Source organism: Erpetoichthys calabaricus, chromosome 6, assembly GCF_900747795.2.
Source record: "Erpetoichthys calabaricus chromosome 6, fErpCal1.3, whole genome shotgun sequence".
In the NCBI taxonomy this organism is placed as follows: Eukaryota; Metazoa; Chordata; class Cladistia; order Polypteriformes; family Polypteridae; genus Erpetoichthys; species Erpetoichthys calabaricus.
In genome coordinates this window covers 64,766,542-64,787,488 of record NC_041399.2, presented here as the reverse complement: position 1 = coordinate 64,787,488, position 20,947 = coordinate 64,766,542, and the positions used below count along the sequence as shown (strand labels likewise).

Below are 20,947 nucleotides of genomic sequence, written 5' to 3'. Positions count from 1 at the left end.
AAAAAGGGAAAGATGTCTTTATTGCATTCCATGAATATATATTTTCAAGATTTCTGCTGCATGTATATTAAATTGTTTCACAACAGATGTGTATAAATGTGTAATATTCCATATATTAGTTTTGTTTAATTAGTTTTTAATTCTTAGTTTATTTAATTATGTCTCCTGGAGGCAAAAGTATGGAAATTAAGTGCTAGTTTTTACCTTATAAACTGCTTCAATTACCTAAAGCCTTTGAACAAGATTACCCAGATGGCCTTGCAGCACTAGTGCCCAAAGATAATTGTGCTAAAGGCTTAAAATAAGCAATTCCCTAAAAGCTAGGTGTAAAAGTACAAAATTGCAGCTGTGTGATATTTCAAGATTCTCAAGTGACTTAATCATTTAACTTGGAGCATTTCTTAAATTTAGTAGTGCAGTAGCGTGAGTAGTATTTTTTGCAAGTGGTCACAGTTCAAAAATCTGCATTCAAAAGAAATGGGACCTTCAACAAAAATGACTGTAATCAGTGGCATTATTTCAACAGCAGAGGCTCGATGTTACTTAATGCATTTGCAGGAAAGCCATTAACTTTTAAATACATCTGGACGGTCACAAGAATTTACTTCTTAATATGTACCATATTTTATGTTTGCATTTGTTTTGTCCCTTACTACAGTGAAATTGCAAGATAGCTAATAAACCATTGAACTCATAGTAGTGTCATGCTTACCCTTGTCAATTCAATTGCTCTTTGCCACATCTTGTTTCATTATCACATGGTCCCTTCAAGTTGTTGCAGTCTCATTTTTTATATTCTTTTTTTAAATAGTTTTTACATATAATACTGTCTATACATTTATTATTATGGTTATACATATTAGCATGTAATGTAAATAATTGCAGGTTACTGGCTCTTACAGATGACAAAGTTGGCCCAGTACTTACCCAAAGTGTGACCAATTTAACAGTAATTTTTCAGTTTTTTAAATTTTTTTAAGAATATGTCAATTAGAAATAACATTTACCAACATCACATTCTCCTACAGCTTTTATGTGTTATTTTAAAATGGGCTGAATGCTTTCTCACAGTACTGTATGTTCAATTTCCTGTACATCCATTGTTAACATTTAACACTGATTATAAATTACATTTGGAAAGCATCAAGTGTTGATTTTGTTTAAAAAAAAAAGAAAAAATAGTGATGAACTATCTGAGAATATACATTTTCAACTCAGCTCGACTCAAAGTGAACTTTATTGTCATCTCAACCATATACAAGTATACAGATAGAAATTGAAATTGCGAAGCTCAGGGTCCACAGTGTAACAACATGACGTGCAAATAATAAATTAAAAATATAATTAAAATTTAAATTTAAAATTAAAACACAAACAAGGCAAGACATTGTGCAAAGACAAGACAAATAAATAGCAGCAATATTGATGTGTAAGATATGTAATATAATAAATAAATAATAGATACAGATAATACAGAAATTATCAGTGTATGATAATAGTTGTTTAAGACGTGTAAACAATGACAGGTCAGAATGTTTCACAGCAGAAGAATATCAAGAGTGTCAAAATACTTAAAGGTCAGTAGAGATTTTCAGTTCTTCTCTACATGCACACTAGTCTTTGCAGGAAAGTGGCTTGCATGTATAAATGTTCTGTTTTTAGAGGTGGTTGAGGCATTGTGGAAAGTCCCAGGGGGCAGCCTGGTGTTAAGGAGTCTAACTGTTTGGGGGTAAAAACTCTCCTGCAGCCTGGCAGATCTGGCTTTGATGCTGCAGTATCTTCTCTTGGATGGCAGAAGTGTTAAAAGTTCATGTGAGGGGTGTAAGGGGTCCTGCACAAAGCTGCAGGCCTTGCAGACACTGCATTTGTAAAATATCTCCTGTAGTGAAGGGAGAGGCACCCCAATAATGTTCTCTGCTGTCTTCACTATCCTTTGCAGGCACTTGAGGTCGGATATGTTGCAGTTGCCATACCAGACAGTGATGCAGCTGGTCACAACACTCTCAATGGTGCCTCCATAGAACATGGTGAGAATGGAAGGAGGAAGACTTGCTCGCTTCAGCCACCTCAGGAAGTGTAGTCTCTGCTGGGCTTTCTTGATTAGTGATGAGGTGTTATTTGTCCACGTAAGTTCCTCAGTTATGTGCACACCGAGGAACTTGGTACTTCTAACAGTCTCCACATCTAACCGTTGATGCTGAGTGGGATGTGGGCAGGATGTGATTTTCTGAAGTCCACGATTATCTCTTTTGTCGACATTGAGAGATAGATTGTTGTCTTCACGGACAGCCGTTCCACCTCATCTCCGTATGCTGTTTCATCATCCCTGCTTATCAGTCCCAGCACTGTCGTATCATCTGCAAACTTGATGATGTGGTTGGTGTTGTGCGTGGCTGTGCAGTCGTGAGTCAGCAGGGTGAACAGCAGTGGACTAAGAATGCAGCCCTGCGGTGCTCCAGTGTTCAGTGTGATGATGCTGGAAGTGTTGCATCCCATCTGAACTGACTGAGGCCTCTCTGTCAAGAAGTCCAGGATCCAATTGCAGAGTATGGTTTTCAGGCCTAACTTGCTTAGTTTTACAACCAGCTTTGGAGGGATGATTGTGTTGAAGGCAGAGCTAAAGTCTATGAATAGCATCCTGACATATGTGCCTTTTTTATCCACATGTGTCAGGGAGAGGTGTTTCCTCTTTTTAATTTCCTAATGAACTGAACGATTTCATTAAAAGAAGCAAGTTTCATAACCATTTAGACAGCAAAGGAAGATGATGATGTAGCTTGAAGTAATCACCCAAAGATTAAGCATGTTAAATTATTGAAGGACAATGTTAAAAATGCTTGCCAGGTTCTAAAGAAGTTTTAGACTGTTCCTCAAAAGGGGAAATTGATTATTCACAATAATAAGTAAATTTGGACTTTTCTGATTATGTTACGGTATCTTAGGAGGGTTATGATTCTTCCATTTGAGAATGATAACCTACAGCACGCTGCTAAGCAAGTCACTTTATCACAGAAATAAAGCTTATTTTGAATGTCTTTTTATTCCAGTAAGGCCTAGGCGTCAAACATTCCCAGAAAATGCAACCCGGTAAGACAAGTGCATGACAACATCGCTTATAAGTAGGATCTTGACATTGGGTATATCTTGAATGGTCGGGAAGCAGGGACCATTTGTCCCACATACTGAACAAGTGTATACTGTACTTTACCAAGATCTGACGTCCAATTTTTATCTAAAAATGTAATTGAAAGTTTCATTTCCCCATGCTGTCCCACAATACTTAGAAGTGATATGTTTTGAAAGCATGGTATAGCTTGGATATGCAGTTCTATACTAACTAGTGGAGCAAATTATTAGGAACACTATACTAATGCTAGGATCCTCAACTCCAGTTCTGGAGGTCTGCAGTGGCTGCAGATTTTTATTCCAACTAGTTTCAAGATAAGAAGCTATGCCTAGCAAATAGTGAAGCTTAGTATTTAATTATATGGCTTGTTAATAATTTCATTCTAAGGCCAGGTTTATACTTTACGCAACGCATGCTCCAGCGGACGCTCCTGCTACGCAAGGATTTTACTGTTTATACTTGCACGCGTACTTTACGTAAGTCTGGAGGAATCCAGCAGGTGGCAGTGTGAGATATTATCATGGTGAGAACAGGTTTGCCTTTGCTGTGTTGTGAATTGCCTGGAACACCCATTAAATTCTGATGACGCCTTACCGCAATATCTCTGAAAAGGATGTTTAATGATTAAATCCATCAATCCAGGGATGTGTCCATTCCAGCAAGCATTGGGTACAAGGCAAAAACAATCCCTGGATGGGGCCTCAGCTTATCGCAAGGTGAATACAAGCACTCACATACACTAGCGTCATTTTAGCGGCACCAAATCCCCAAATCTGCATATCTTCACCGGAAACCGGAGCACACTGTGGAAACCCAGCAGGAAAACATGTATATAAAGTTAGGAGAATACAAAGAAAACCAATTATGTATATAACTGTGTTTGTAAATTATTTTTACACATCAAAAGTATTTGTTTAAGTTTAAAGGTGCATGGTACTCCAATTATTGTTGCTTACGATATTATACTTATGATAATAATTTGATGTACTATTTAATACTTAATTAAACCCATAAATAAAACATGCCTTCAGGTTATAAACCAGTAAAATAAATTGCATCTTCAAGTTCAAGACACTCTCACTTGAATTGAGTATTTCTAAAATAAACTCAAATATTACAAGTATGGAAGGTTTTTGTTTAATATTGCCCCAAGTAATGCTGTTCTTTTTCTCCTGTGTTTTTACTATGACTTTTTTATTTCACAAGTCCAAACAGATAACTTTTTATATCTCTATGGAAAACTAAGCATAGGAAGGGCCTCATTGCTGGCACCGGGGAAGCCCACACCTGACATAATTATTTTCTGAAAAGGAGAAGCTAGAACTCCATTACTTTGGCACTTGTGGTGCAAACCTATAGCTCACAGACAGAATGGCTTAGTTTTATAGTATCAGGTAATCAGGCACAGACCTTAAGACTGTGGAAAAGCAAAATCATAGATATAGTGCTTTGATAGATGGTCTTATCTTAGGTTTTGTGTTTTTTGAACAGCTTCTAAAATATGTATCACTGTTGAAGTAAGTAGCTTGTAAAAAAAAATATGGATTCTTCTTTTAACTTGTCATTTTGAGGCTGCTTTTTCTCTAAGAGCTATAAAAAATAGAAAATGTGGTTACCATTTCTCATGATTTAGAACTGTTTTGGTTAATTTGGTTATCCTCATTATTAATTATTCCATAGTACCACATAGTAAAGTACATTGACGTTAGCATGAATGTTGTTTATTTTTGTAATTTACTTTTAGAAAAACATTTATATTGTCATCCCATTTTCCCATTCTCATTTGTCTTTCTATTATTGACGATGTTATTATATATTAAAATATATTACCAGTGAAACTTTTTTCTTTGACCATTACAAATAACCTACTATGGCTGTTCATCTCTAGTTTGTAGAGAACCACTATATTGTTGTAATATGACCCTCTACCAATATTGTTTCCCATATTTTAAACACAAAGTGGCAGCTAACTGGTATTGAAAATTCGTGGTCTGTTTTCATTTTTAAGATATTTAGAAAATTATGGGAATATCAACATTTGACCAACTCATTTGATCAACATTTGGTTCTGTATGTTGTAGAGATACAATTGTGGTCAGTATCTAAGGATTAAAACAAATGTACTTTTGTTCCCATTAAAGTTCCCATTAGGTTTCCTTCCAATATTCAACAACAGCGTAAAGTTGTGATTGCAGATTATTATAACCTCTTTTGACATGTCCTTATTTCCTGAATGAAATGATATCTTATGAAATCCTACCGTTATTGACACAACACATTATTAAAATGCTAGTTTGCATCAATATGAGCCCTGAAATTAAAGAGAATAAAGTGTTGGTTAGTACAAGTTTTGAGGAAAAAAACATTAAAGATCTAAGCATATTTCATAATGCAAGTAGAAAAATGTAGATTAGCAATGAGAAGCCGTGATATGAGGCAGTGTTCATGTACTAATGGAATTAAGCAGAGGTGTCAGGTAAACAAATTTGGGGGAAAAAATGATAAATGATGCCTAGAAATATGTAACAGAACCTGGAATGGTCAGTAAAACATTAAGCCTATTATTAGTCCCAGTGGACTGCTGTGTCCCAAGGCAAATCATAAGATTGGTTTCCTTGTTTCTTCTTTGAGCAGCATCATAGAAACCTTGCTGAAGGGCACCATGGGACAGCTCATTAATGTTGTGCTCACCATTGGCAGCATATCATACAATAGTCTTATCAACATTACCACTCCTTACTACTGTGCAATATTGTTTGTACATGTTAGCTAAACAACTTCACTCTCCATTCCTTTTCCTCACAGCATTTATTTAATTAAGAAATTCCTAATTAGTAATGTCTGTTCAGTCATTTTTTTAACTAGCAATTATAAATGGAAAACTTGCTTGCATAGAAGACATGTAGCCTATAAATATCAGGAATATAATTTTAGTATTTTAGTGGATAGATAGATAGAACTTTATTTGTTGTGGCTTTTTACAGAAGCTCTTTAAATTCATAAATAGATGTGTAAATAAATAAATACATACACACACACTTTGGTCTGAACACACACTAGAATGACTATAAAGCAAGAAAATCCAAAAGAAAGGAAAGTTCTGACTTGGCTGTCACAGTCACAGTGAGGCATTATGCAGTCATATTGCTGTTGGTATAAAGAAGCTGCAGTAGTGTTTCTTGACACACTTGTGCTGAATAATTTATTGGCTGAAAGTACTCAGTTTGTCAGAGAGAGGATGTGCAACACTGTTTATAATGGCACGCAGTTTTGCTTTAATTCTTTCCTTTGCTATGACCTCCAGGGGGTCCAGAGTGTGCCCTATAACTGATCTTATAACTCACTGTATTCTGGGATTAGCAAATCCCTGATACACAGGTTACAGTTGGTCCAAAATGCTGCCGCTCGCTTTCTGGTTGGGGCAAGAAAGTATGACTCTGTTTCTCCTATTTTAGCTTCTTTACACTGGCTGCCTGTCAGTTTTCGAATTGATTTTAAAATCTTGCTGCTAGTTTTTAAATCTTTACATGGGCTTGCTCCTGCCTATTTATCTCAACTGTGTGTTTTACATCAGCCATCTAGAGTGCTTAGATCTTCTGGTCAGTTGTCTCTTGTTGTCCCTCATACCAAGTGTAAAACCAAGGGGGACAGGGCTTTTGCAGCTGCTGCTCTTCGCCTGTGGAACTCTTTACCTCATCATATAAAGGAGTCGTCTACAATTGAACTGTTCAAAACAAGATTAAAGACTCATTTCTATGCACTTGAATTCCGTGACCTATGTAACATTACTTCTATTTTTTATGTATATAATATTACTTCTATTTATTATGTATTTTATTTTATGTTCATATATTTTATTTCCATTTATGTTTTATGTTAATTGTTTTTCTTTTATTCTACTATTGTAAAGCACTTTGGCCACAGCATTACTATGTTGTTTTAAATGTGCTATATAAATAAATTGACATTGACATCTTGCCTTTTCAATTAGCTTGTTGATTCTGTGGGCCTCTCTTGAAATAATGTTACAAGCCCAGCACATCACAGCACAGAAAATCATACTGGCTATCACAGAGTTACAGAAGATGTGAATGGTGACACTTCCTACATTAAAGGAACACAGTCCCCTAAGGAAAAAGAGCACGCTCTGCCCTTTGTTATATTGTTCCTTTGGTGTAGTGGACGTCAACAACCAGTTCCTTGGTTTCGCCGATGTTAAGATGCAGACAATTCTCTTTGCACCAAGAAACAACCTTCTCCACCTGACTCCTATACAGTACTTTGTTTCATCCCCATTATCTATACTCCCCCTAAGTGCAGAATCTTAGAATTACTGCAGATGACATAACCTGGTGTTATATTTATAGTCTGAGGTATACAGAGCAAAGAGAAAAGGAGATAGGACTGTTCCTCACATCTGTATCAGAAACACAGTCCTTGAGTTTCACAAACTGCGGTTTGCCTGACAGTCCATTATCCAGGACACAGTAGGCTCATTCACCTGCATATCTCTGAGTTTACCCCTTAACAGGAATGGCTAGATGGTATTGAAGGTGCTGGAGAAATCATAAAACATAATTCTCACAGTGCTGCCAGCTTTGTCCAGGTGAGAATAAGACGATACGTTTAGCCAGCTTTTGTGAACTTCTGATCTGTGCTAACATTTTAAAGAAAGTGAAAATTTTTTAACAGTACTGAAAATTACTTTTAAAACTCATTTAAGTTATTTTAGCTATAAAAGAATTGTCAAGACAGAGGGAACATATATTTAAAAAAGCATGGATGAAGAAGAGTGACAGGGCTATAGAAAATGTATGCTACTAATCATTTTTATAAATACTAATCTTTTTGATAAACTTTTTACCAGTGAAGAGCTACAGAGTAATTGCAGTCTGAAAACATCCTATAAACATTAAATAATATATATTACCAATACCCAGAAACATATCCAACAATATTTATATACTGTATTCAGTAAATGATGTGCCAGCCATTGCTAATTGCAAACAGAATGGAAGAAATTATAAAAGAAAAAAAAGACTGAAAAACATCAACCTAGTATTCTAGTTTTAATGAACAGTAAGCATAGGTCAAGGCAGAGCAGGACCTTTTTTACCAATTTTGTGGAGTTTTTTGTTAAACTTAAAATTTCTTATCGTGTGTATACAATACATATTCGTGAATGAACATTACATGGTTTGAAGTGGCAGCAGGCTCTGGAGCCAGCATTTGCAAGTTTAAGGGAAGAAGCTTTTGATTACGCAATTAATTCTATTTTTAAATTTGGAGAAAGAAGAACTTATAACATCTACAGATTTACCTGACACACACATAGTTGACTACTTTCAGTCTGAGTAACAATAATAATCTAAAAATGTATAATAGTATATTTGCTGTTTTTTTACCTTTCCCAAAAGGTTGTAAACAGTATACGGCTCCAAATTTTAAGTGCAAAGCAGTGGTGATAATTACTGTTTGTCTGGATCCTGACATCTCAAAAGCCAGAGCCATTATTTTATATTAAAGTCTTCATGGCCCGTAGCACATGTAGAAAGGGTGCAAAACTTTGTGATCTGTAGTCTAGGTGTCATCTATTTCATTGCACATTGTATTCCCCTTACATAATGTTGATCCTTGCTAGGATCAAATTACAGCTGTAAAGGGTTAGACGTCCATGCCCTAATCAATTTAGAAAAAAAACAGATGCCAAGCAATGCAAGATGAAATTTTACATTTGTTTTTGCGGGCAGAGAAGTCCAGCCTTTGGGTTATAATTTGTGCATAGGTATGTCTATCGAGGTTTGCAAAGATTAGTTAATGGTTATATTCTTTGCTAACACCATGAACAGTCAACTAACTGTCTGAGATTTACTAGCAATAGTGTCATTTGAATTTGAGTATTGCTGTGTCAGGGAGATCGCCATTTTGGGAGTTTCACAGTGACAGTTATAATTTAATTGCTCAAGAATTTCACTTTGGCTAAGGTCATGTTTAATGTTAAGCATGGCACCATAGAGTTCAGCTTTCATGCCCAAGAGCTGAAGCGAAAGTCTCACATGCCATGCCAAAGAAGATGAGGGCAATGATAATTTGTATTGGAATATACTGTATAAAGTGAAATACAAGGAGACATAATTGTAATATTTAAAGTAATGTAGATTAAAAGCATTGTTGAATACTTCTTTAAAACCTAGATGCCAATTAAGAATATATCTTTTAGCACTGTTATGTTCTCCAGTATTCTGATCCACATACTCCATGACCTGTTCCAGTGTTTGGGGTGCTTGTTCATTGAATAGCATATAACTCCATAGTGGTTGTTTTCTTTTTAAGCTGTGCAGGTTTTCCCAGAAAATGAAAATCTGCTTTAGTAGTTCACTGACTGAGACTAGCAAACAAGGGATTTATAGCACCTTTCATTCTTTAAAATCATAGAATTAAACTCCCTAGTCTGTTGTTTGGAAACAGTCATTCAGTGCCATTTCCGCTTCCCAGATCTACTTCCTAACTCTCCTGGTGGTAACGTGCTGCTGTGTTACCAAGCTACAGGCTTGTAGCTGGGAATTGAATTAATCAGGTTGTGTTCAGATCTGCCCAAAGGTGCCAGAAGTTTACACTTAAAGGCATCTTTAACAGGTGTAGCTTGTTGTTTCGTTGAATGGAACATGACACAAGCTGTTGGATATTTGTTATTATTTATTGCAAAGAAACATGGTTGAAGACACCAAATATAACTGACAGTCTATATTATCTGTATCAATCAAATTCTACATACAGTATGTTCTATGTGCTAGCTTCTTCCTGCTTAGTGTGCATTATTCTCATTGCATCTCGCATCATGTGTCAATGAATCTATCACACTGATTAGGCTCTGTACAAGTGAATGCATTATAAAAGTACATGTGCCTGCACTGAAGTGAATGTCAGGTCAGAAGAATTCATTTGCTTTAAGTCAACTTGGATGCTGCCAGCAATGCGCACAACTCACAATGGTCAGACAGTAGTCAGATGTGGTCACAACCACAGCAACAAATTTTGGAAGAAGCGATAGTTTTTCCAATGTAACACCTCCACTCTTTTGGGTACATCTCTCCTGCCCTGGGTAGTTCTAGCCTAGGTTCTTATGTAAATGAGATGACATCTCCAGTAAGAATAGTACATTTTTTACTAATGGTTATTGTCTAGGGTAGTAATGCTGATTAGTACTTACCACAATTTTACAATGAGGTTTAGAATTTGAAAATTTGGCCGCACTTGAACTTTCTTAATAATTAAAGATAGTTATATATTATATAGTATGAAAGATCACAAAGAAAGCTTTTTGGATTCCCAAAGATGTATTTTTTTAATATGGAATAGGGTTTAGAGTATATGCCACACAGTGGTTAAGGAAGAAATAGGTATTCTCAGATGTTTTTTGAAAAAGAATTTAGATAAAAACCAAATAAGATTTGAAAGAAATAGTTCATCTTGAAGACAGAGAGAAAGGTCTGAATCTCCGTCATAACTGCTGAATTTTTTAAGAATATTACTTTGTTTTATTGCTTATATTTTGTATTTAATCTTTTATCTTTGTATATTTATTTTTGTGCCTTAATATGTAAGCTAAACTAACCGTTGTTATGGTTCTGTCTTTGTCCAGAAAGGGTTTCATAAGCTTTATGACCTTAGCCTTGGAAAGTCTTTCTCCCGTAGAGTGACTGGGATCTTTTCCTGAATAAGATCAAACACAGTTGTGTAGGGTGCGACAGTAGCTTCCACCTGCAGCTAGTCACTTCAGTACACATGTACTTCATGAGAATACCTGTGCCGATCAAACAGAGGAAGTTCTGCAGGCTACTTGTGACTTCACACTGTAGGTAGATAATAAATAAGTCAAGGTAAATAACATTCGAACTGGATTTTATATAAGTAACATATAAATGTTTTTATATAAAGACCATCACAAAACATAATCACAAACTGGACTTTGCACAATACCTTGGCGAGCTCTGTAAGCCGTGCTGTTTCATTGAAGAACAGGTGTGAGCCAGACTGATTGGTAGGATGACGCAGAACCTCTTGCTGCATCCAAACGGTGCTATCTTATGCCTTTACACCTGGTGCAGCTGCGTTGTTCTTATATGTGAGTGGACGTTTCTTCTGGGGAGGGCTTCTGTTCTCTTTCTCTGATGTAGAACCCTCATTCTCATCTAAGTTCACCTCTGTTATAGCATGTCTTTATTTGAAAACAGCAGTGTTAGATCGGAGCGAGCGTGAACGCAACTGAGGGAATAAAATTGAATAAAAAAAAAAAAAACGTAACCTTTACATGTACCATACATTTACACCGGCTATTACAGACTTGAATCAAATGTATGTTTTTATTGTATAATAGTAACAATAAGAGCAGGTCACTACTCAAAATGTTTATTTTGGGAAGCGCCAAGGCTCGAACCCGTGACCTCTTGACTATGAGTCAGCAGTTCTTACCATTGTACTTACCATTGACAACGAAGTACACTAACCCGATTTCTTTTTCTTTGGTTTTAATCTTGAATAAAAGTGCACTTGTTTTGTTATACTTGTACCTTTTATGAAAGTGCTGACGGAGAGATGTGAACAGATTTAAGGTGGGCCGGGATTACGAGTTTTTTCGTAGGCTTTGGTAATTCTAGTGTTAAAGGTTGCTTCAATATCTGTTGCCTCTTAGTCTGGGAAAGAAAGAAAGATGGAAAATCCCTAAACTCAGACCTAGACAGTATTTATTTGAAAATTTGTGGAAAAGTTTCAAAATTAAATTACACTAGTTATGTATGTATGTTTTGGTTAATCGGCAACTCAGAATTGTGCCAGTGTGTTTTATGTGAGTCAACTGACACTGTACATCCAGTGTTGATTTCCACTTTGTGTACAGTACTAGGATAGGCACTACATTTTCACAATTCTGAACTGAGTAACCAAATTGAAAAACTGATGGAAGATGAATAGTTTTAAATGACATATTTGTTTTAGTAATTACTTGTCATGAGATTAATCTCATTTTGTTCTTGGGTAACCTTTGGTGACTTATTCTTTCTTTTCTTCACTCTTACAGGCTGGCAGTGGAATTCCTCCCAGTGTTTCTCAGTCAGTAAATCCAAAGCAGTTCTGTCGTCAGAGGACAACTCGTGCCAACCTCAGAGACCTTATTTTTTGCATGGAACAGGAAAAACCAATGAGACATTCATTAGCATTGTATCATGCCTTTCTTAAATAGAAATTGCACTGAAATTGCCCATTCCATGGGAAGCTAATACACCTTACTGCACTCTTCTAAAATTTAGGTTAAATAAAAGAGAGAGGAAGAGAAATCTGAATTTGCACAAGCTGTGTTTCTTCCACCCTTTTTTGTTTTCAGTGTGTGCATAGATTTTCCACAATGACGAGAGGATTGTGTACATTTGTATTTACTGTATATTATGGAGAATTTAACATAGTGCATTTTTCTTCCTAGTTCTCTTGCCGTTCATTTCATGTTTCAATGTATTCACATGTTGTTTTATTTTTAGCGTTGCAAATTCTTCATATCTCAGACTAATTTTGACCCAGTTGTTGAATTCATCACATGAGCAGCAGGAGTGTGAAAAAATCCCATAAGAAGTACAAGCTTGCTTTATTAACTTTAGAATGCCAAGGGTAATTTAAAATAATAAGATATGGGGTTTTGTTTATCTTTCTTATAGATTCTTTGATATCTTTATTCTAAAAGCTTTTGTCAAAATATGTAAGGGTAACTTATGTATTTATGCATTATATTTTTGAGTACAGTAATATCAAGAAAATATAGGATGTGTTTAGAATTCAAATTGGTTATTAGCTATTAAAAAATTTAGTAAACCATATTCACCTAATACAAATTTTGGGTTTAAACTATTAAATTAAAACAACTTCTTGCCTTTATATTATTCTGATATGCATTTTTGTTACATGTATGAGATATTTACATATGAAGCCATAACAAAAATTGCCTGTTCTCTATTTTTAAAGATCCTGCATTCATCTTGCAAGAAAACTGCCAATTGAGGGTGAAATGCAAGTCTAAAATGATATATGACATGTTCTGATTTGTAAAAAGTCACTGTTACATTTAAATTACATGGAAAAAAAGTTTAGTTTGTAGTAATAATTTTGTTACTCTCAATTCAAAATTTTGTTTTGATTATTTAAGGCAATGGTCATTGTAATGGCAATAATAAAAAGTACTAATAGGTTTAATGTTCTAAAAGGCTGCAGGTGAATTGTTCCTTTGTAAATGCTTTCTTTACTGTGCTAGTCACATTTCAGTTCTATTTGCTAAAACTGCATTTAAGCAACACTTATGAGAAATCTGCTTTCGTGTCAGGTAATTTGGGAGTAGCATTGATAGATATGGTTGTACTGTTACACTTTGTATGTTTATTTCATAAAATGGAAAGTATGCTCCTGCCATTTTTTGTTTATTTACAAGATGTATGAATTTGGAGAGGTCATTTTTATTAAACTGACAGTGAGCTTCTCCTGAATGCTTTTCAATTTTATTTGCATAATTATGTCATTGACATTCATTGAGCATCAAATACAAAAAGAGAAAAGAATGTTGAGCTCATCCACTAATGTATTGATACTAAGAAGTCAGGCTTTAAAGCACAAGGTTGTTAGTTCAATCCCTGACCAAGCCATGCTCCTATTGTCAAAAATACATGTAAGCAACTGTAATGTGATTTGTTTTTCTAAGGCTCATGAGTAAAGGCCAGATATTTAATTAGAGATGATAATAATGAACAAGTACAACTCCTTAGCATTTTCTTCCATTAAGAAATGTTTCTTGATATCTGCTTGAGTACTCTTAAGCTGCTCAGCTTTGTTCCCCACCCCAAACACATGCAGGTTATTGTAAGTCAATTAGTTATTCTAAATTTGCCCAGTGTGACTGTATGAGAGTCAGTGGCCTACCTGTGATGTACTGGTGCAAAACTTCCTAGAACAATTTCCAAATTAAAGAAAAGGGGGTTGGGGTGGGTGTCAGTAGTTAAAGGGCAAACACAATCAGAGGTTTTAACTAAACCTGTCTAAATTAGAGTAGCATGACATTGACATGTGAGAGGAAAGTAAAGTACATGGAGAAGTCTCTGTCATGTTTCAGCTAGGTTGTATTCCCCGGCTTGTTTGTTTTCCTTTTTGTTGTTACTATATATATACAGTGGTGTGAAAAACTATTTGCCCCCTTCCTGACTTCTTATTCTTTTGCATGTTTGGCACACAAAATGTTTCTGATCATCAAACACATTTAACCATTAGTCAAAAATAACACAAGTAAACAATTCAAGTTCAATTTCCGTATCAATCCCCAGGCCTGATTACTGCCACACCTGTTTCAATCAAGAAATCACTTAAATAGGAGCTGCCTGACACAGAGAAGTAGACCAAAAGCACCTCAAAAGCTAGACATCATGCCAAGATCCAAAGAAATTCAGGAACAAATGAGAACAGAAGTAATTGAGATCTATCAGTCTGGTAAAGGTTATAAAGCCATTTGTAAAGCTTTGGGACTCCAGCGAACCACAGTGAGAGCCATTATCCACAAATGGCAAAAACATGGAACAGTGGTGAACCTTCCCAGGAGTGGCCAGCCGACCAAAATTACCCCAAGAGCACAGAGACGACTCATCCGAGAGGTCACAAAAGACCCCAGGACAACGTCTAAAGAACTGCAGGCCTCACTTGCCTCAATTAAGGTCAGTGTTCACGACTCCACCATAAGAAAGAGACTGGGCAAAAACGGCCTGCATGGCAGATTTCCAAGACGCAAACCACTGTTAAGCAAAAAGAACATTAGGGCTCGTCTCAATTTTGCTAAGAAACATCTCAATGATTGCCAAGACTTTTGGGAAAATACCTTGTGGACTGATGAGACAAAAGTTGAACTTTTTGGAAGGCAAATGTCCCGTTACATCTGGCATAAAAGGAGCACAGCATTTCAGAAAAAGAACATCATACCAACAGTAAAATATGGTGGTGGTAGTGTGATGGTCTGGGGTTGTTTTGCTGCTTCAGGACCTGGAAGGCTTGCTGTGATAGATGAAACCATGAATTCTATTGTCTACCAAAAAATCCTGAAGGAGAATGTCCGGCCATCTGTTCGTCAACTCAAGCTGAAGCGATCTTGGGTGCTGCAACAGGACAATGACCCAAAACACACCAGCAAATCCACCTCTGAATGGCTGAAGAAAAACAAAATGAAGACTTTGGAGTGGCCTAGTCAAAGTCCTGACCTGAATCCAATTGAGATGCTATGGCATGACCTTAAAAAGGCGGTTCATGCTAGAAAACCCTCAAATAAAGCTGAATTACAACAATTTTGCAAAGATGAGTGGGCCAAAATTCCTCCAGAGCGCTGTAACAGACTCATTGCAAGTTATCGCAAACGCTTGATTGCAGTTATTGCTGCTAAGGGTGGCCCAACCAGTTATTAGGTTCAGGGGGCAATTACTTTTTCACACAGGGCCATGTAGGTTTGGATTTTTTTTTCTCCCTAAATAATAAAAACCACCATTTACAAACTGCATTTTGTGTTTACTTGTGTTATATTTGACTAATGGTTAAATGTGTTTGATGATCAGAAACATTTTGTGTGACAAACATGCAAAAGAATAAGAAATCAGGAAGGGGGCAAATAGTTTTTCACACCACTGTACAGTGCATCCGGAAAGTATTCACAGCGCATCACTTTTTCCACATTTTGTTATGTTACAGCCTTATTCCAAAATGGATTAAATTCATTTTTTTCCTCAGAATTCTACACACAACACCCCATAATGACAACGTCAAAAAAGTTTACTTGAGATTTTTGCAAATTTATTAAAAATAAAAAAATTGAGAAAGCACATGTACATAAGTATTCATAGCCTTTGACATGAAGCTCAGGTGCATCCTGTTTCCCCTGATCATCCTTGAGATGTTTCTGCAGCTTAATTGGAGTCCACCTGTGGTAAATTCAGTTGATTGGACATGATTTGGAAAGGCACACACCTGTCTATATAAGGTCCCACAGTTGACAGTTCATGTCAGAGCACAAACCAAGCATGAAGTCAAAGGAATTGTCTGTAGACCTCCGAGACAGGATTGTCTCGAGGCACAAATCTGGGGAAGGTTACAGAAACATTTCTGCTGCTTTGAAGGTCCCAATGAGCACAGTGGCCTCCATCATCCATAAGTGTAAGAAGTTCGAAACCACCAGGACTCTTCCTAGAGCTGGCCGACCATCTAAACTGAGCGATCGGGGGAGAAGGGCCTTAGTCAGGGAGGTGACCAAGAACCTGATGGTCACTCTGTCAGAGCTCCAGAGGTCCTCTGTGGAGAGAGGAGAACCTTCCAGAAGGACAACCATCTCTGCAGCAATCCACCAGTCAGGCCTGTATGGTAGAGTGGCCAGACGGAAGCCACTCCTTAGTAAAAGGCACATGGCAGCCCACCTGGAGTTTGCCAAAAGGCACCTGAAAGACTCTCAGACCATGAGAAAGAAAATTCTCTGGTCTGATGAGACAAAGATTGAACTCTTTGGTGTGAATGCCAGGCGTCATGTTTGGAGGAAACCAGGCACAACTCATCACCAGGCCAATACCATCCCTACAGTGAAGCATGGTGGTGGCAGCATCATGCTATGGGGATGTTTTTTCAGTCAGGATAAAGGGAAAGATGACTGCAGCAATGTACAGAGACATCCTGGATGAAAACCTGCTCCAGAGCACTTTTGACCTCAGACTGGGGCGACGGTTCATCTTTCAGCAGGACAACGACCCTAAGCACACAGCCAAGATATCAAAGGAGTGGCTTCAGGACAACTCTGTGAATGTCCTTGAGTGGCCCAGCCAGAGCCCAGACTTGAATCCAATTGAACATCTCTGGAGAGATCTTAAAATGGCTGTGCACCGACGCTTCCCATCCAACCTGATGGAGCTTGAGAGGTGCTGCAAATGCGAAATGGAATGGGCGAAACTGGCCAAGGATAGGTGTGCCAAGCTTGTGGCATCATATTCAACAAGACTTGAGGCTGTAATTGCTGCCAAAGGTGCATCAACAAAGTATTGAGTAAAGGCTGTGAATACTTATGTACATGTGATTTCTCAGTTTCTTTATTTTTAATAAATTTGCAAAAACCTCAAGTAAACTTTTTTCACATTGTCATTATGGGGTGTTGTGTGTAGAATTCTGAGGAAAAAAATTAATCCATTTTGGAATAAGGCTGTAACATAACAAAATGTGGATAAAGTGATGCGCTGTGAATACTTTCCGGATGCACTGTATATATATTGTCACAGGTGGCTGGGTGTAGTTGGCATTCGGCTGCCTATAAAAGGGTCCGCCTCCCAACAATTAAGGCTGGAGTCGGGTGAGGAGGTGGACGAGGTCGGAGAAGGAGGTGGGCGAAGAGAGGCCCAAGTGTGTGAAGAGAGAGGAAGATGGCTGTTGGTGAAGCCGGGACTGTTGAGAGACTGTGGGGGGGTGTTTGGTGGCGGTGCACATAGGACATTGTAAATAATAGTTGTAGGAATAAACGTGTGGTGATGGCTAAGAACGTGTCCTCCTGTCTGTGTCCGGGCTGTACCCTTTCACAGTGGCGTAGTCGACAGGATGCTGCACCTGGCTCAAGGTGCGGACCTGTATTGTGGAAAAAGTCTGTGGAAGGCCCGACACAGCAGGGAAGCTCACCCACGTGCCACAGGGGCGGCGTGCACCGAACCCCGCAGGGAAATGTAGAGTCGCGGACCATTTGCGGTCCGCCATTGGACTTTATGTTTCAGGGGCGGCTCAAAGACGTGGCGGCAGCAGGAGGAGCTGCCGAGAAGGAAGGGCTGCAGCTTCGACAGCCGCAGCAGCCGTGGAGCTGCCCGGAATCTCGTCTCCCTGTGAGAGAGGAGGACGAGATGGCCGCTGACCAGAAGTCCCTCCTCGTGACAGGCACGGGATTGGATAGCGTGTCCTGTTTCCTCGCCAATGATTGGTCGGAGGCGGGAGCAGGGAGTGTCCGTCTCGTGCCTTGAAGAAACCCGAGTGGGCCGCAGGGAAGGGCCCATAGAGAGCAGTTGGCGAGTGACGCTGCTCAAAAGGTAAGCTCACTGCCGGCTGTTTCTCTCTCCTTGGCAGCGGTTTTGCAGGAGCTGCAAGAAGAGCTGCGGCTTATGCTATCGCTGCCGGCCGAGCGATGTGCCCTCCGGGCAGAGACGCAGGAGTCAGGAGGGATGCCAGTGACGTGCGATCAGGAGCCGCAGGCGAAGGAGGATCGGCGCGCTGCAGGAGCTTCTGACCGGAGAGGCACAGCGGGGAAGGTATGAGAGACCGACCCCGTGAAGCTCTGGATGCCAGCGGGGCTGGGTCTGCCCTCTTGCAATGGGCAGATTCGAACCGTCATGGCGTCCCAAAATGAAAGGAGGAAGCGGCTTGAGAAAGCCAGTTCCTCCGATACGGGAGCATGTGCAGCTGGGTGCGCGCGTCCCTTGAAGGGCCGTCCTCTGCGGAGGCAGAGGAATTACCCGTTGGCTAGGAGGAGACGAGCACGTGTGCTCCCGCTGGTGGTCCCGTGGCGAGGACCGCGGACTGGGAAGCCGAAAGAGGGAGCATCGAGGTGCCGATCGGGGCCGAGAGCATTGGCCCAACAGAGGACGAGCCGAGGGGCTGCATCAGGGCAACGCCTCCGCCCTTGTTTTTCTTTTTTGATTATAGGATCGGGCCCTAGGCTATAGAGTGTCGGCTTGCCGCCGAGGAAGGCCAGTCCTCGCGGATTGGTCCGCTGGCCCATGGAGGTCTCAGCTAGCGGGGGAGTACTGTCACAGGTGGCTGGGTATGGTCGGCATTCGGCTGCCTATAAAAGGGTCCGCCTCCCGACAATCAAGGCTGGAGTTGGGTGAGGAGGTGGACGAGGTCAGAGAAGGAGGTGGGTGAAGAGAGAGGAAGATGGCTGTTGGTGAAGCCGGGACTGTTGAGAGACTGTAGGGGGTGTTTGGTGGCGGTGCACATAGGACATTGTAAATGTTGTAGGAATAAACGTGTGGTGATACGTGGTGATATATATATACAGTGGGTACGGAAAGTATTCAGACCCCTTTGAATTTTTCACTCTTTGTTATATTGCAGCCATTTGCTGAAATCATTTAAATTAATTTTTTTCCTCATTAATGTACACACAGCACCCCATATTGACAGACAGAAAAAAGAATTTTTGAAATTGTTGCAGATTTATTAAAAAAGAAAAACTGAAATATCACATGGTCCTAAGTATTCAGACCCTTTGCTCAGTATTTAGTAGAAGCACCCTTTTGAGCTAATACAGCCATGAGTCTTCTTGGGAAAGATGCAACAAGTTTTTCACACCTGGATTTGGGGATCCTCTGCCATTCCTCCTTGCAGATCCTCTCCAGTTCTGTCAGGTTGGATGGTAAACGTTGGTGGACAGCCATTTTTAGGTCTCTCCAGAGATGCTCAGTTGGGTTTAAGTCAGGGCTCTGGCTGGGCCATTCAAGAACAGTCACAGAGTTGTTGTGAAGCCACTCCTTCGTTATTTTAGCTGTGTGCTTAGGGTCATTGTCTTGTTGGAAGGTAAACCTTCGGCCCAGTCTGAGGTCCTTAGCACTCTGGAGAAGGTTTTTGTCCAGGATATCCCTGTACTTGGCCGCATTCATCTTTCCCTCGATTGCAACCAGTCGTCCTGTCCCCTGCAGCTGAAAAACACCCCCATAGCATGATGCTGCCACCGCCATGCTTCACTGTGGGGACTGTATTGGATGAGTGATGAGCAGTGCCTGGTTGTTTCCACACATACCGCTTAGAATTAAGGCCAAAAAGTTATATCTTGGTCTCATCAGACCAGAGAATCTTATTTCTCACCATCTCAGAGTCCTTCATGTGTCTTTTAGCAAACTCCATGCGGGCTGTCATGTGTCTTGCACTGAGGAGAGGCTTCCGACAGGCCACTCTGCCATAAAGCCCTGACTGGTGGAGGGCTGCAGTGATGGTTGACTTTCTGAAACTTTCTCCCATCTCCTGACTGCATCTCTGGAGCTCAGCCAAAGTGATCTTTGGGTTCTTCTTTACTTCTCTCACCAAGGCTCTTCTCCCCCGGTAGCTCAGCTTGGCCGGACGGCCAGCTCTAGGAAGGGTTCTGGTTGTCCCAAACGTCTTCCATTTAAGGATTATGGAGGCCACTGTGCTCTTGGGAACCTTAAGTGCAGCAGAAATTTTTTTGTAACCTTGGCCAGATCTGTGCCTTGCCACAATTCTGTCTCTGAGCTCTTCAGGCAGTTCCTTTGACCTCATGATTCTCATTTGCTCTGACATGCATTGTGAGCTGTAAGGTCTTATATAGACAGGTGTGTGGCTTTCCTAATCAAGTCCAATCAGTATAATCAAACACAGCTGGACTCAAATGAAGGTGATCTCAAGGATGATCAGAAGAAATGGAAAGCACCTGAGTTAAATATATGAGTGTCACAGCAAAGGGTCTGAATACTTAGGACCATGTGATATTTCAGTTTTTCTTTTTTAATAAATCTGCAACAATTTCAAAAATTCTTTTTTTTGTCTGTCAATATGGGGTGCTGTGTGTACATTAATGAGGAAAAAAAATTAATTTAAATGATTTTAGCAAATGGCTGCAATATAACAAAGAGTGAAAAATTGAAGGGGGTCTGAATACTTTCCGTACCCACTGTATATATATATATATATATAAAATTACTTGTGGAGTTGGCTAAGTAAGTGTGATGGGGGGGGGAGGAGGGGTGTACCGATTGTTTATTATGAACATATGCTGGATTTTTGTCCAAG

General features: G+C 39.2%; 1 protein-coding gene across 2 annotated transcripts in view; it reads left to right on the top strand.

Moving 5' to 3' along the window:
* Positions 1-12,841, top strand: part of LOC114653365 (transcription initiation factor TFIID subunit 4-like) — a 333,979-nt gene extending 321,138 nt beyond the window's left edge. For both annotated transcript variants that reach the window (XM_028803639.2, XM_028803638.2), the window contains exon 15: positions 12,204-12,841. In XM_028803639.2, the coding sequence (XP_028659472.2) occupies positions 12,204-12,365 (162 nt within the window). In that variant the 3' untranslated portion in view covers positions 12,366-12,841. The remainder of the gene's footprint in view (positions 1-12,203) is intronic.
* Positions 12,842-20,947: the final 8,106 nt, after the last annotated feature.